At 47.5% G+C, this 14,632-nt stretch overlaps 1 protein-coding gene across 10 annotated transcripts in view; it reads left to right on the top strand.

The window, feature by feature from the left end:
• SYNE2 (spectrin repeat containing nuclear envelope protein 2) overlaps nt 1-7,744 on the top strand; it is a 342,419-nt gene extending 334,675 nt beyond the window's left edge. For 7 of the 10 annotated variants that reach the window (XM_040477354.1, XM_040477359.1, XM_040477360.1 and 4 more), the window contains 7 exons: nt 647-849; nt 2,115-2,315; nt 3,220-3,348; nt 4,886-5,077; nt 5,848-5,934; nt 6,301-6,350; nt 6,656-7,744. In XM_040477354.1, coding sequence (XP_040333288.1) covers nt 647-849; nt 2,115-2,315; nt 3,220-3,348; nt 4,886-5,077; nt 5,848-5,934; nt 6,301-6,350; nt 6,656-6,869 — 1,076 coding nt within the window. In that variant the 3' untranslated portion in view covers nt 6,870-7,744. The remainder of the gene's footprint in view (nt 1-646; nt 850-2,114; nt 2,316-3,219; nt 3,349-4,885; nt 5,078-5,847; nt 5,935-6,300; nt 6,351-6,655) is intronic. The other 3 variants (XM_040477361.1, XM_040477357.1, XM_040477362.1) reach the window with 3 other exon arrangements.
• The last annotated feature ends 6,888 nt before the right edge of the window (nt 7,745-14,632 follow it).

Genomic DNA, 14,632 nt, shown 5'->3' on the forward strand with positions numbered 1-14,632 from the left:
AAAAACAAAAACAAAACTATTCTTTAAATATTGACCAATGAGGGGGGTTGTGGGAAGGGGGATGGGCTAAATGGGTAAGGGGCATTAAGGAGTCTACTGCTGAAATCACTGTTTCAGTATATGCTAACTAATTTGAATGTAAATTTTAAAAAAGAAAATTAAAAAAGAAAAATATTGACCAATGAGCCTCATATGAAGTGCATATTTTAATGTCACTTGTATATAAAGATCAGACAGGAAGATGATGTCCAAAGAGCAGTCAGGTGGCTCCTCTTGAGACCAGTTCAATGATTATAAAAGTAATTATTCTCCCAAGCCAAAAGTCGAACTGATAGAATTGACCCGATCATTCATGAACCAGAAGAGAAAGTGCCGGAAAACAGCATAAACTAAACTGCTGAACATTGGACTGCAGTACATGTTGGCACCATGTTGGGTCTCGTAGCCCGTTCCGTACCTCATCCCAGCCTTTGTGGGAGGGTGGTGGCACCGGCCTTGAACCACAGCAAGGGGATGGCGAGGACTCCTGAAGCCAAGCCTCCTGCAAGGAGCATCCCCTTCAGGTTTTGCCATCCTGACCCTGGACTAGCTGGAGACTGGGAAATCTGTTGGGGCTACTGCTTTTTACCGCGACTTTTTATTCCAGGCGCCTTTGACAGATGGGAGCTGATTCAAGCACAAGAACTTCACAATCAACTCAGGATGAAACAAAACTTGCAACAGCTCAATTCCAAGATCAGCGACATCACCACTTGGCTGAAAAAAACGGAAGCAGAGCTGGAAACGTTAAAGATGGCAGAACCTCCCTCTGATATCCACGAAATGGAGCTCAGAGTGAAGCAGCTCAAGGTGAGGGGGAGGTGTGGAGGGAAGAGGGATCCAGAACGTGCCTAGTGGACGCTCGCTGTGCAGGACCAGCAGGTTACACCTGTCAGCGGTGTAGGTGGCAGGCTACAAGCAGGGGTAGTGCTCAGTCTGTCCCGTTCCACTTCTGTAACGGGCAAGGACGCAGATGTAGGTTTTTGTTTCCATGCAGAAGATCATCGGCACATGATCCCAAAGCCCCCAGCGGTGCTGGGGAGGTGCATCTCAGATCCCCTGTGCTGGAAAGATCTGACTTCAGAGACCCCTCTAGACTCGTAAGGAGGTGCTAGTGGGCACCACCAGGCAGCTGAAAAAACGCCCTTCCAAACTGTGCAATCCAGGCTGGTGGGGGAGCATTGAGAATGGGGGCAGGGGGAGGATCAGCTCACCTGCTGATGAATTCTGTGGCCTGATGTAGCTACTCTGTTACCCAGTTAGAATTTGTCACCCACGGGGGCGCCTGGGTGGCGCAGTCGGTTAAGCGTCCGACTTCAGCCAGGTCACGATCTCGCGGTCCGTGAGTTCGAGCCCCGCGTCGGGCTCTGGGCTGATGGCTCAGAGCCTGGGGCCTGTTTCCGATTCTGTGTCTCCCTCTCTCTCTGCCCCTCCCCCGTTCATGCTCTGTCTCTCTCTGTCCCAAAAATAAATAAACGTTGGAAAAAAAAAAAAAAAAAGAATTTGTCACCCACATAGTCGGCCGTTGCCCCACTAGAACTAGCCAGGGAGCAGGGGAGAGGCAATTGGAGCCCTGCGCTTTGGCCGGGGGGGCCTGAGCCTGAGCTCCTAAGACAACCCAGGGCAGGGGTTTAGGGTACCCAGGCAGTCTTCACATGGGTATTAGTATTTTAGTTTGTGCATCTGTATATCTGGGTTAACTATTCACCCTGAGTAATAATACTTCTGTGATATCGAGGGATTCGTGCAGGTTAACTACATGTACTTTATCTGAAAGACTTCTAATGTGGTCCAGAAATAAGCCAACCAGGACTCGGCAGGGTCTACTCATGCCTGTGGCTGAGTCGACCAGCCAGGAGCCGGGCCTCTACTCTCAGCCTGGCCAGCCAAGGTCACTGACCTTGTGAGGCAGCTCCTCACCTAATACCGCCCAGCCAGTTGAAAGCAAGTTGGCTCTTGCTTCTGCCGCCACAGCTCAGAGAAGCCTTTGGCAGATCCGTTCCCTGCTGAGGTTCAAATGAACCCCACATCGCTATTTTCAGAATGCCTAACCCAGTCTTTTCCCTCTGTGGTAGGAAATACTAAAAGCCTTTGACACGTACAAGGCTCTAGTGGTCTCCGTCAACATGAGCAGCGAGGAATATCTGCAGACTGAGAGCGCGGAGTCCAAAGAGCTCCAAGGTCGCGTCGGCCAGCTGGCGCTGCACTGGGACGCGGCACAGGGCGCGGTGGAGAGCTGGAGAGCGGGCTTACGGAGAGCCCTCGTGCAGTGCCAGGTACGCCGGCCCCCAGGCCCGGCCCACATGGGTGGGAGAGGCAGATATTTTTATCCTAGTCAGGATGCTTTGGCACACAAACACAGCTTGTGTTAGGAAACATGTGCTTTATCGTTTTGTTTCCAAGAGGCTCAGCTGCTGTCCCGCCCTGTGTCTCCTGCTCTGCTGCCCCTGCCCATTCTTAGCATAAGGGTTCCAGCGAACATTCCAGTAGGTCAGAAATGCCGCCCCACGCTGCCCCATCTCTGTCCTTTTCCCAGGAGGACCGTATGTATAGCAGGGCGATTAAGAGACCTGGCTCAGAACAAGGAGTGGTTTAACCCAACCCTAGAGCTTTAGTAGTTGTGCGACTCTGAGCAAATCACTGTGCCGGCTAGACCTCTGTTTTCTCATCTGAAAAATGGGAATCATGTTAGTCCTTACCTCACAAGGTAATCTTAGCCCAGCCCTCGGCACATGGTAAATGCTCATCCCGTGTGAGCTCTGACCCCATCTCTGGGAACCCGAGCCCCACCAGCAAGACCCCGTGCCCATGTGTCCCTGGGCCACGGCCTGTCTTGTTGGGGTGTCTCCCTTTGCCGCTGAATCCAGATTTGTGGAGTCGTTTGTGTGGTCTTTCTGTGTCATAGCAGGTGTGGCGTTGTGAAGCCCGGCCTTTCTGCTAGCACTCGTCACTTGACATGCATCACGCCTCCTGGGACTGTGCCACCTGCATCCTCTTTGCGGCTTTCCCTTTTCCTTGTTGGGGGCCCTGGCATTTAGTTTAAATCTGGCCCTTTTATTCATCGGATAAAGACCAGAGCAAATACTATGAAGGCCCAACACATCAAGCTGCTTCTCAGCACACCTGCCCTCAGAGAAAGGGCAATACTATGACGTGTTGTGTGTGTGTGTGTGTTTAAAGGACTTCCACCAGTTGAGTCAAGATCTGCTACTGTGGTTAGCGAGTGCTGAGAGCCGGAGGCAGAAGGCTCGTGTCACGGACCCAGAGGCAGACCCCCAGGTGCTCCTGGAGTGTCAGGAAGAACTGATGGTAAGTTTCCTCCTAAGGGGTCCTGCACTGCCGCTGGCCCCTGGCAGGTGAGGACTCAGGGAGCTGCCCCTCGTGTTTCTTGGAACGACGCCAGTGTGACATTTTGCTCTCGTGTTCCAGTTGGTAGTAGTTCTGAAGCAGGATGGCTTGCAGAGATGAAGGGCCAGGGCTAAAAGCAGGAAGTCCTTAAGACTCTCGGGAACGGGGGACGTAGGGGTTTAGCAATATCCTGAGAAACATAAGGCCGTTTGATTAGAAGTATTTTCTCCTTTGTGAATATCAGGACTCCCTGGGGGAAAATATGCTCAATTACTCCACAGACACAATGAGCTATATGAGTTTTCTAAATCTGCTATTGAAAAGTCTTATTTCTTGAAGGGCAGTTGTGTTTTCATATATTTTTTTCACTAACCAGGTGACTTTCTTAGCCATAAGTTTGTAGGTGATTTAGTTATAAATACAGTTTAAACTTAAAGTACTGCTCATTATTTTAAAAGCTTTTTTTTTTTTAATGTTTGCTTAGAGAGAGGGGGAGAAAGAGAGGGAGAGAGAGAATCCCAAGCAGGTTCTGCACCATCAGTGCAGAGCCCAATGCAGGGCTCAGTCTCACGAACCATGAGATCACGACCTGAGCTGAAAGCAAGAGTTGGACACTCAACTGACTGAGGCACCCAGGTGCCCCTTAAAAAACATGTTTATAGGGGTACCCGGGTGGCTCAGTCAGTTGAGCGGCTGACTTCAGCTCAGGTCATGATCCCACGGGGTTTGTGGGATCGAACCCCACATCAGGCTCTGTGCTGATAGCTCAGAGCCTGGAGCCTGCTTTGGCTTCTCTCTCTCCCTTTCTGCCCCTCCCCCACTCACATTCTGTCTCTTTCAAAAATAAACATTAAAAATTCTGTAAATAAAAATAAAAAAATTTTTATGCTAAAATCCTTGTAAAGCCCCACTCTCAAGAAGAGTGCCATCCAGTAACCTTTCTGCAGTGAAGAAGATGTTCTATATCTGCACTGTCCAGTCTGATAGCTACTAGCCACAGGTGGCTGTTGAGCACTTGAAACGTGGCTATTGTGGCTGAGACTGAATTGTAATTTTAAATCGCCACATGTTGTGTAGTGGCTACCAAAAGGGACAGCAAGCAAGGTAATCGACCACACAGGCTGACTCACCAGACACATGCCTCTATTCCTATAAAGTATGCTTAAGCTGCTGTTTCTCAACTTACCCAATTTAGATTTTTTCCTTGACTTTGCTACTGCGGTGGACAAAGGTCTAGTCTTCCCCTCACTTCTTCCAACTCCTCCAGCCTCAAGTTGTCTTCAGAATGAGGAGTGGAAAATAGGGGCAGGGTGTCACCTACTTGCTGCCCAAATGATGCTAGACTTGCAGACACACCCAGGTACATAGCTAGTAGAATGTTCTGGAGTTGACCACCACCCATCATCCATCCCGGAACTGTCCTGGCACTAAGCAAGCGCCATCTGGCCACAGTAAGCAGCGGCTATTTTTATTTGTATTTCACACATTTTATTTTTAGCAACTGAAAAAGGAGCTCGTGGAACGTGAACCTCAAGTAAACACCTTACAAGAGCTTTCAAACAGCCTTCTTATTAAGGGGCATGGTGAAGACTACATTGAGGCTGAAGAGAAGGTACATGTTATTGAGAAGAAACTCAAACAGTTACTTGAGCAAGTGTCCCAAGACTTAATGTCCTTGCAGGGCAGCCAGGTGAGTCCACTTGTGGCTTTTAAATACGCGTGGTATCAGATGCCAACAGGAAAGCAGAATGGCAGGCCTCGCCGTGGGGCAAAGGCTATAAGCACGTGGTCCGAGTGGCGCCTCGAGTCCCGCCCCTTCTACCTGGGCGGCCTTAAAAAGTTACACAAACTCTTTGACGCAGTTCTGTCCTTTACAAGAGGGAGACAACAATATGGTACCTACCTGTTCGTATGGCTGGCGTGTGAAAAACCAGTCTAATCCCTCTATCATTTCTGTCTTTCCTTCACGCGGAGTAGACTTGAGAGTACTCCTTCACCATCCAGGGCGCTCTCTGCTGCCCACTCTCTCATTTTTCTACTTTCTTGTCTTTAAAATGTGCTCCAACTCAGAACGAATGGATACCCATACCATGGCTTCACCAGACTTGAGGGAGGCCCACCCCTCCATTCTAGAGTGACATTTCTACCTGTACAGCCAAGGCTATAGTGTGCTGATGGCCACATGATCCTTCACATCTGGCAAGCTGTCAACCCTTGATGCAGCTAAACTCGGTCTCCCCCCATGTGCGCTATGGGTTTTTAATGCTGTGCTTGGCCTTGCCTTGTTTACATTCCTTTCTGACTGGAGAAGTCTGTGTTAAAGGGCTCTCTCTTCCAGAAAGATTTGAGCTGGGGGAGGGGTGAGCAGAGCAGTGAAACTGCATGAAGCACGTTTTGCGCTCTTGAGATTACTCAGAACCTCTGTTTCCCTGAACTGAACCCTTGGGGTGTGGATTTCAGAACCCAGACCCATCTCTGCCCAGCTTGGACGAGGTAGACTCTGGAGACGAGCCTCCAGCTGCATCCACACCAGCTTCCCAAGCCAAGGTGAGAGCCCCTTTCTGCCCCGAGAAGCACGCTGATTATTTTTCGAAGTTACTGAGATGACAGGAACTGGAGACTCCGCCCCCCAGTAGGCTGTGAAAGATGGGAGCCCTTCTAGTGTTGTCGAAGGGGCTTCCTGATCTCTCCCCATTAACAACAGATCAACAAACTGGACCGCGAAGCTCTTGTTACTTTAACAAACCCAATGATTTCTTACCTCCTGGAGTATAATCTCAAATGTATTTGTCTGGTTTCAAAAGCTTGGCAGAAAGATGAGCTAAGGAAGGTGTATAATTTAAGAAGGAAGGAGGTTTTATCATGGACAGGACTAACCAGTCTTCACTTACTAACTGGGTTGTTTTTATCCAGCAGTTTGGAGCAGGGAGGATGACGAAAGACCAGAACAAGGCGGACAGCAGGTAGGGGGGATGCAGTCACAGAAATGAGTCCTCTGTTCCACACACGCACACACACACGCGCACACACACGCACCTCACCAGTCTTGCCAATGCCACGCTCCAGGTGTTTGTAAGAACCCAGTTGACTCGTTTTCTTCAGTCTGGAAAGGGGCTGGGCTGCTCTTCCAGAACTGAACCTCAGTCGTGGGCACCCACTTTCACGTCAGGCCCCGGATGTCTCACCTAACGCAGGCAGGGGTCAGGTAGCTCGAGGGGGTGCGGCGTCCGGAACCTCCTGCTCACCTCTTCACCTGGTCTGTTGGCAGGGTGCCCAGCCCCGGCAGCTCGCGGCCACGGCGCTCCTTCCTGGCGCGGGTGATCAGGGCGGCGCTGCCCCTGCAGCTGCTCCTGCTGCTGCTGCTGCTCCTGGCCTGCCTGCTGCCCTCCTCGGAAGAGGACTACAGCTGCACGCAGGCCAACAACTTCGCCAGGTCCTTTTACCCCATGCTGAGGTACACCAACGGGCCGCCCCCCACCTAGAGGCCCCGCCTGGCCTGCGGCACCTCACCACCGCCCGGCTTCGCGGGTGCCTGACCCGGCCCCTGCCCCATCAGCGGCGCCCCGCGGCCGGGCTGGGATCTCGCCGCGGACACTGCCCTCCAGGCTGGCCGGAGAGGGCTTCCGAATGACATTCTGCCCTGGGGGCAGGGAGCCGGGCAGCGGGCGCCCCAGGCAGTTTGACAAAGCTCTTTGATGGGTCTGGGATCTCTGGAAACTGCAGCTGCCTGAAGAGCCGAGCTCGCCGCGAATTCCGATTTATTTGAAAAACGACATTATTAAAATGTACCTACTCTGCTCAACGAACAGTAGCGTTCACCCCACGTTACCGAAACACGCTAGCGGATTCCACCTTAGAAATGGTTCGGAAACTCACGTGCACCCTTAGCTGGTTGACTGAAACAATCATATTTAAGAGATTTAGAATTAATTTTACTCCAATCAGCTAGCAATCTTGAGCTACAGGTTATAAACCAAAATGTTCTGTTCTGTACTTAGGTCTGCTCTTTTATATTGCTTTAAATTTTTAAAGAAATTATATTGCATGGATGTGGTTATTTGTGCATATTTTTTAACAATGCTGGATCTGTATGAATAATGTAAACTTTGATTTTTTTAAAAGAATCAGATTTTAGCTTGACCTTTTGACTAATGTACAGTAAATGCCAAACTACTTGATAGGGATGTTTTTGTAAGTTAATTTTATAAGACTTTCACATTTAAAGTGATGCTTCAGGTTTTGTTTAGCTGTTTGGCCATGGGAGGGGGGGAGGGAGGTTGTTACAGAAACTTGAAGCTATTTGTGGTATGTACAATTCAAATGTTTCTCATTAAAAACAACCATACAAATACCCATACTTTTGTTGCACTGGATTATATTACAAGTTAAGTGTTATGCATAACCTTCTATACAACAAAAATTATTTCTAAAATATTTGCTGGGGGGAGGGTGCACCTGGGTGGCTCAGTCGGTTAAGCATCTGACTTCAGCTCAAGTCATGATCTCAGGGTTTGTGGGCTCAAGCCCCACATAGGGCTCTCTGCTGCCAGCCTAGAGCCTGCTTTAGATCCTCTGTCCCCCTCTTCTGCCTCTCCCCACCTTGTTCTCTCAAAGTAAATAAACTTTTATTTTTGAGAAAGAGAGCGGGAGGGGGAGGGGCAGAGAGAGGGGGAAACAGAATCCAAAGCAGGCTCCAGGCTCTAAGCTGTGGTGGGGGAGTCCCCTCCCTAAGGAATGTGGTAAAAAAACAAACCCTCAAGATAAGGGAAGGCAACCTGGCTGCGTGCATACGTGACATCCCTCATGACCCTGTAACATGAGACCATCCAATCAGACTGTATGTCTATACGTTACCCATATATGGGAGACAAGCAGAAAATGCATAAAAGGCTACACCACCCGGGAGTCCGGGCTCACTTTTCGGTACGAACCCAACTGAGCCCGTGCTGGCACGAATAAAGTTGCTTCCTGGAAAGAAAAGCCGCGGTGTTAGGGCTCTCTGTACAAGAAACCTGCTACACTGTCAGCACAGAGCCGGAAGCGGGGCTCAAACTCACAAACCGGGAGATCATGACCTGAGGCAAAGTCAGACGCTTAACCGACTGAGCCACCCAGGCGCCCCAATAAATAAACTTGTAAAAAATATATATTTGGGGGGATTTATTGGTTTTAATTCCAAGCCAAGCTTTATATTATTTAACTTTGTACAGAATAACTTGTGAGATCTAAACTCCCACAACCTGCATATGTAGAAATTACCCAGTGTGTGTCCCCCTAGTGCTGTAGGGAGTGATGAGGGCAGCATGGTGGGGAAGGTGGGTACAAAGGACAGGATCATTTCACCCAGATTTTTCTATTCCCAGCTCTCTCCAAAGCGAACAGATTTTAACAAATGTTACAGGGATTAGAAGTCGCTGAACCAGTTCCTGGGTTAACTGTTCCTAACCTGCAGCTCTTGACCCACGGGAGACACCACTGACCTAGTGGTCACCTCGGTCAGTGCCCTCTCTCCTTCTCTGCCGAGCACAGACCTCAGGGGAAGCCACGGATGCTTATCTGTGGGTGAAGCCCAGACTCTCAGCGCCAGTGGCCCCTTCTGCAGGTGAGACATCCCCAGGACATGTGCAGTTCCCAAGCCGCTTAAGGGACCAGTTGGAAGAAAACCAGTCTCCACTTTAACAATTGACGAAAGTGTTTGATAGGGAGAAACGGGCACTTCAAAAAAAAATTTTTTTTTTTAAGTAGGCTTCATGCTCAGTGCAGACCCCAGTGTAGGGCTTGAACTCATGACCCTGAGATCAAGACCTGAGCTAAGATCAAGAGTCAGGCACCTAACCAACTGAGCCACCCACGTGCCCCACTGTACTTTTTTTTTTTTTTTTAACCGCCAAGTCTTTTGATCTTTAAAATAATTCATTTCTTTTCATGGATTACAAAAATTCCAGAGGAACATTTAAGGGAAAAATGATACCCAAACTTTTTCTCTAAGCCACTGAGTTGGTTAGAAGGAGGTCCTTGCTCCAGTTTTGCAGAATCTTGACCTCCTTCTCTTCCAGTCCAAAGGAGGTGATGGCTCCAGAAACCTTTGACCCTGGAGCAAGTCAAAGTTCCAGTGAAAGAAAAGCGTCTGCATTTTAAAGCCTAATTGTACACATACATTCTCAAAATAACGGTCTTTGAGTCTGGAGTCTGTATGTCAGGCAAACCAGGACTCTTACGTGGGGGAGCTGCATTTTATTTGAACACACAGTGCCTGTGGTCATAAATCACCAGGGTGAGATTAGTTGACCAAAGATTAAATTGCTGCCATTTAAAAAGTCTTTGACAGGGGCGCCTGGGCGGCATAGTCAAGTGTCCGATCTCGTGGTTCGAACCCCACGTTGGGCTCTGTGCTGACAGCTCAGAACCTGGAGCCTGCTTCAGATTCTTTGTCTCCCTCTCTCTCAGCCCCTCCCCCACTAGCACTCCCGTCTCTCTCAAACTTTAAAAAAACATTTTTTTTTTAAGTCTTTGACAGCTTAAGACAGATTCTAACCCTCCTGAAATTGTAGGCAAGCATTTGTTGCTTATGTACCTTTTTCTGGGAAGACTGTCCATGGTTTTCATCAAGTTCTTAAAGGGTGCTGCAAACCTAAAATAGAATAGAATTCAGATATGGGAACACGGACTAATTAAGCCTAATTATTGAAAGTTCTTATATTCCCAACAAATACATTTTTAAAGCCAAAATTATGAAAAACACTTTATTTAGCTTATGTCACATTAAACTTCTTTCCATAAACATTAAGGGGACACAGCAGAGGGGAAAAGCAGTCGTGGGAAGAACGGAAAGCAGACCTCAAAACTTGCTGTCACACAACATTCATTTGTGAAAAGGCCCAAATGTACAAGGCTACTTAATGGTACAAAGCATTCACCTGAAAAAATGACAAGCTATAGCCAGCCAACAGGCTCTGAGGTACACAGGACCACCAGATGACAAAGCCACAGCACCAAGAGTCCGGGCAGTTAGACACCCAGCGCAGAAGAACAAACGTGCGGAGACCGTGCTAATAGGAGCTGCTCAGGACCAGCGTTCACAAGCCTTCGCCCTTCCCATGAAGGAAATCCTCCCACACATTAACAGCCAGCCACTGGCCTCACAAGTGGATAGGATCCTTGGAACTCCAAAAATAAAAGAAAGGGGGGGAAAGAAGGATCCTTGACTCCAAAGCAACAAAAAGGGTTATAAGAAGATTGCATATCGCAGAGACAGTGCACATCTTCGAGCTGTCACTGCAGCCGAAATTCCAGCAACTTTGAGAGCTACAAAGAATACACGGCATGTGTTTCACACGATTGTATACCAAACTCCACGGGGAAGCATCAGTAAGTACCTAAAAGGTGTGAGAATTTTACAGGGGTAAATTTCCAAGGAACCCCGTACTCCACTCCAGTGCATCTGGGGAACGCAATAGCAGATAGGAGGTGACAGGAATACCACCCATTGGCTTAGGAGCCCAGGGTGAGGGAACATTAGAACTGTTCATTTTCTGTTCCACCTGTATAAAGTTTTCTGCAGGCCCCATCTAAGCCAAAAAGGTAGGAGGACCTAAAGATACAACAGAGGGCAACCTTAACTTTTTTTTTTTTTTTTTTTTTTTTTTTTGAGAGGGCACAGGAGCAAGGGGGAGGGAGAAAGAGAGAGGAGAGAGAGAATCCCATAAAGACAGAGAGAGAGAGAGAGAGAGAGAGAGAAGTGGGACACGAGCTCCTGAACTGTGAGATCATGACCTGAGCTGAAGTCAGATGCTCACGACTGAGCCACCCAGGCGCCCAGAGGCAACCCTAACTCTAATGTGTGTTACACACTGAGATTCACATCAAGCAGCAGGAGCAATGCTGGCCAGGCAGGCAGAAGACGTCCATTCCTGTCCAACTTTTGCCATAAGTAGTTTTATGACTTTGAGCAGGTCAGCTTACCCCTCTGGGCTTTAATTTTACCTTTGGATAAAAGCTGAGACTCAACCTCTATGTCAAGTTTGCAAGCTGTCACTGTGCCTACAGGGTATTGCGGAAATTGGGAAGGCCCCACTTAAACCAGAGCAGCCACGCGGGTCAGATCGCAATTGATGAATGGATTCTGCAGTCTAAAAATATTTCTTTAGTGTTTTGGGGTTTTGTTTTTTTTTTTGGTGTGTGTTTTGTTTTGTTTTGTTTTTTTAATTTTTTTTTTCAACGTTTATTTATTTTTGGGACAGAGAGAGACAGAGCATGAACGGGGGAGGGGCAGAGAGAGAGGGAGACACAGAATCGGAAACAGGCTCCAGGCTCTAGGCTCTGAGCCATCAGCCCAGAGCCTGACGCGGGGCTCGAACTCCCGGACCGCGAGATCGTGACCTGGCTGAAGTCGGACGCTTAACCGACTGCGCCACCCAGGCGCCCCTTGTTTTGTTTTTAACTAAATTGCATGATTAAGCTTTGGAACTTTACTTGTGTTTAGCTCTGTCACTAACTGCCCTGTGTGACCTTGAGCAAGTTTGCTTGTACCCTCTGTTTTCCAGAGCCAGAAAATTAGGATAACGGTAATTATTATGAGGAGTAAATGCAAAAGTATGAGGCATGGAGAACTATGGCACACAGTAAGTGTTCCACAAATGTTACTTTTAGGTACTAAATGATGTATTTTTATCATTTCCTTCACGTAACCTTTATTTATGTTTTCTAAAAGGCTTTCAGCAGCTTAAAGAAATGGGTCAAATCTTAATAAAAAACATTTTGTTTCAAATCAGACCTATATACTGAAGGTACACCTTGAATTTGAAAAAGTGTTCCTATATGCAAGCTCCTTAGCTGATTTAAATAAAAACCAAACTTTTCACATGCTAGAATATTCTAGATTTGCTTCAACCTAGCTTACTTATATGATTATATAAGTCACTCTGCCAAGAACTGGTAACTCATGTCTTTTTACTGAACTCTAGAATAATTGCCTTCTAGCTGAGTCGGCAGGGGAAATAATCCAGATAAAGACTGTCTCACTGCAGAACTTTTGTTGATTTGCCTTGTTTTGGTTTTAATACAGTTGAGACCCTCTAGATTTGTTATTAGGCTGACAATCTTCCGTTCCCACCTCAAGTGTTTAAGAAAAATCTCCTCAAAATGATGTTAGGGTCAAATCCTCTGTAATGGTCCCAGTAGACAGTATGAATGTGACAGGCCTGAGGCCACACAGAGGGGACGGGGGAGGGGTGGGGGACACAGGACAACGTGTGCACACTCACTGTGCAGCCCCAGGCTCGCCCACACCATCCTCTCTAGGAACTGCCAGTTCCCTCCCGGGATTCCGAGTGAATGCTCTCTTCTAACGTTCCCTGTGTTAAGAATATTCCATGTTAATTATTTCATTAACATTTGCCGTATGATTCTGTATGAGACACTCGTGTTTTTGGAATTAAGCCCAAATCTCATTCGTCTCCCACAAATAAGCTTCTTACATTAAACAATAACTTGCAGATCAAAATGGAAGAAAAGAATCTTGCCACACGAGTGTGAGGCAAAGCTAAGATCATTCTTCCATAATACATAAAGTGTAGCTGGGTGGGGTTTTTTTCCCCCTCCGATACTCAAAAGTTAATTCCTGTTTACATTTATCAGGTCCTATTTCCCCGAGTTAATTCCTTTTGAAAACTGATCTTGGAAACAACAAAATCCTGGCTTAGCTATGGCAGAATTTAAAGTTGTCTATAGATCACTTTGAGGGGTATGGATACCCCCCCAAAAAAAGATGACATTTAAAAGAAAGCACTATTAAAGAGAAATGATTCATCTTTAAAATGGATACTGAGAGTTTACCAAAAACATAAAAACTGCACACTGGTGTCATCTTTAGAGGACACGTTTGGAGCAGATGGGCACAGAGATTCGAAACACTCCATCTGCAGTGGGGGAAAGGGCCCTAAAATATTCTAAACAAAATGAAGAACTCTTTTCAACTATACGCCATGTCATCTCAACTGCCTAGTTGGCCCAGATCCCAGTTCTAAGAGACAGCCTTGCACGGAGGAGGCCCCCCCAGGCTAGGCTGACCTGGGCCGGCAGGACGGGGGGGGGGGGGCCGGGATGGCAACCTGAGCCAAGAAGAAATTACCAACGTGTTACATCCCCCTCGTGGCTGAATCTAAATGCAGTGAAGCAAGCAGCCTCAAGAAGCATGCGGGAATAATGAGGGGATGCGTAGTGGGTGCTGGAAGGGTTTACTCAAGCACATGCACCCTCCGGGCAAGCACAGGGTTTGGCATGGAAAGGGGCTTAGACACCTGAGACAAATCTGGTTTCTACCTTGGGCAGCAAAATCAACCTAAAAAATGTCACTCATGCTCCTGTGGCAGTGGCTTGGACCTCATTCTGTTTTGGTTTTGTTTTTGAACCTGGTAGTCTCTTTTGTAAGTACAATTAAGAACATTTCATCAGCAGGGGCACCTGGGTGGCTCAGTCAGTTAAGCGTCTGACTTCAGCTCAAGTCATGATCTCACAGTGTCGTGAAGTCAAGCCCTGCATCGGGCTCTGTGCGACAGCGCGGAGCCTGCTTCAGATCCTCTGTCTCTCTCACTCTCTGCCCCTCCTCAGCTTGCGCGCGTGCGCTCTTTCTCTCTCGCATGCGCACGCACAAAATAAACATGAAAAAAGAGAGAGAGAGAGAGAGAGAACTTCATCAGTAAATACTTGTTCAAGACTGCCTCCTTTGCCTCCCACTTCGGTTTCCCCAACCTGCTATCTTCTGTTCAACGTGCAGGGTTCTAGACTGCCCAGAAAGAAAGAAAATTGACCTTCTGGATGACACTGGTTCCCCAGTTCCTGTAAAAGGCAGTCCATGTGATCTATACCAAATCTCACCTAGGCTGCAACACTGAGCCACTAGGAATAATTTCAGGCCACCTTAGACTACAGACAATGGCATGTTCTCTAGGTCTGTGTCCACGTGTTTCTGAAACGGCTCTGCTCAACTTTCAGTAAAACTGCACCAAAATTAAGAATTATCCAAGGACTCCCTAGCAGAAACCAACCTTTACAACATTGAATTTAATTTTCCTAATGACTTAGTAAATACAGAGTGTGCTAGCAAAGTAAACCTATTTTCAAAAAGAGAATGAGTTTAATCTCCTCTCACAAGGTAATTTTTTAAAACATCATCAAAAAACTCATACATGATTATTTAACTGCTCACTTTCAAGGTACAGATGTAACTCATTTTATGCATTCACCA

Source organism: Herpailurus yagouaroundi, unplaced genomic scaffold (genome assembly GCF_014898765.1).
Source record: "Herpailurus yagouaroundi ecotype Mexico unplaced genomic scaffold, PumYag 141, whole genome shotgun sequence".
Lineage (NCBI taxonomy): Eukaryota > Metazoa > Chordata > Mammalia > Carnivora > Felidae > Herpailurus > Herpailurus yagouaroundi.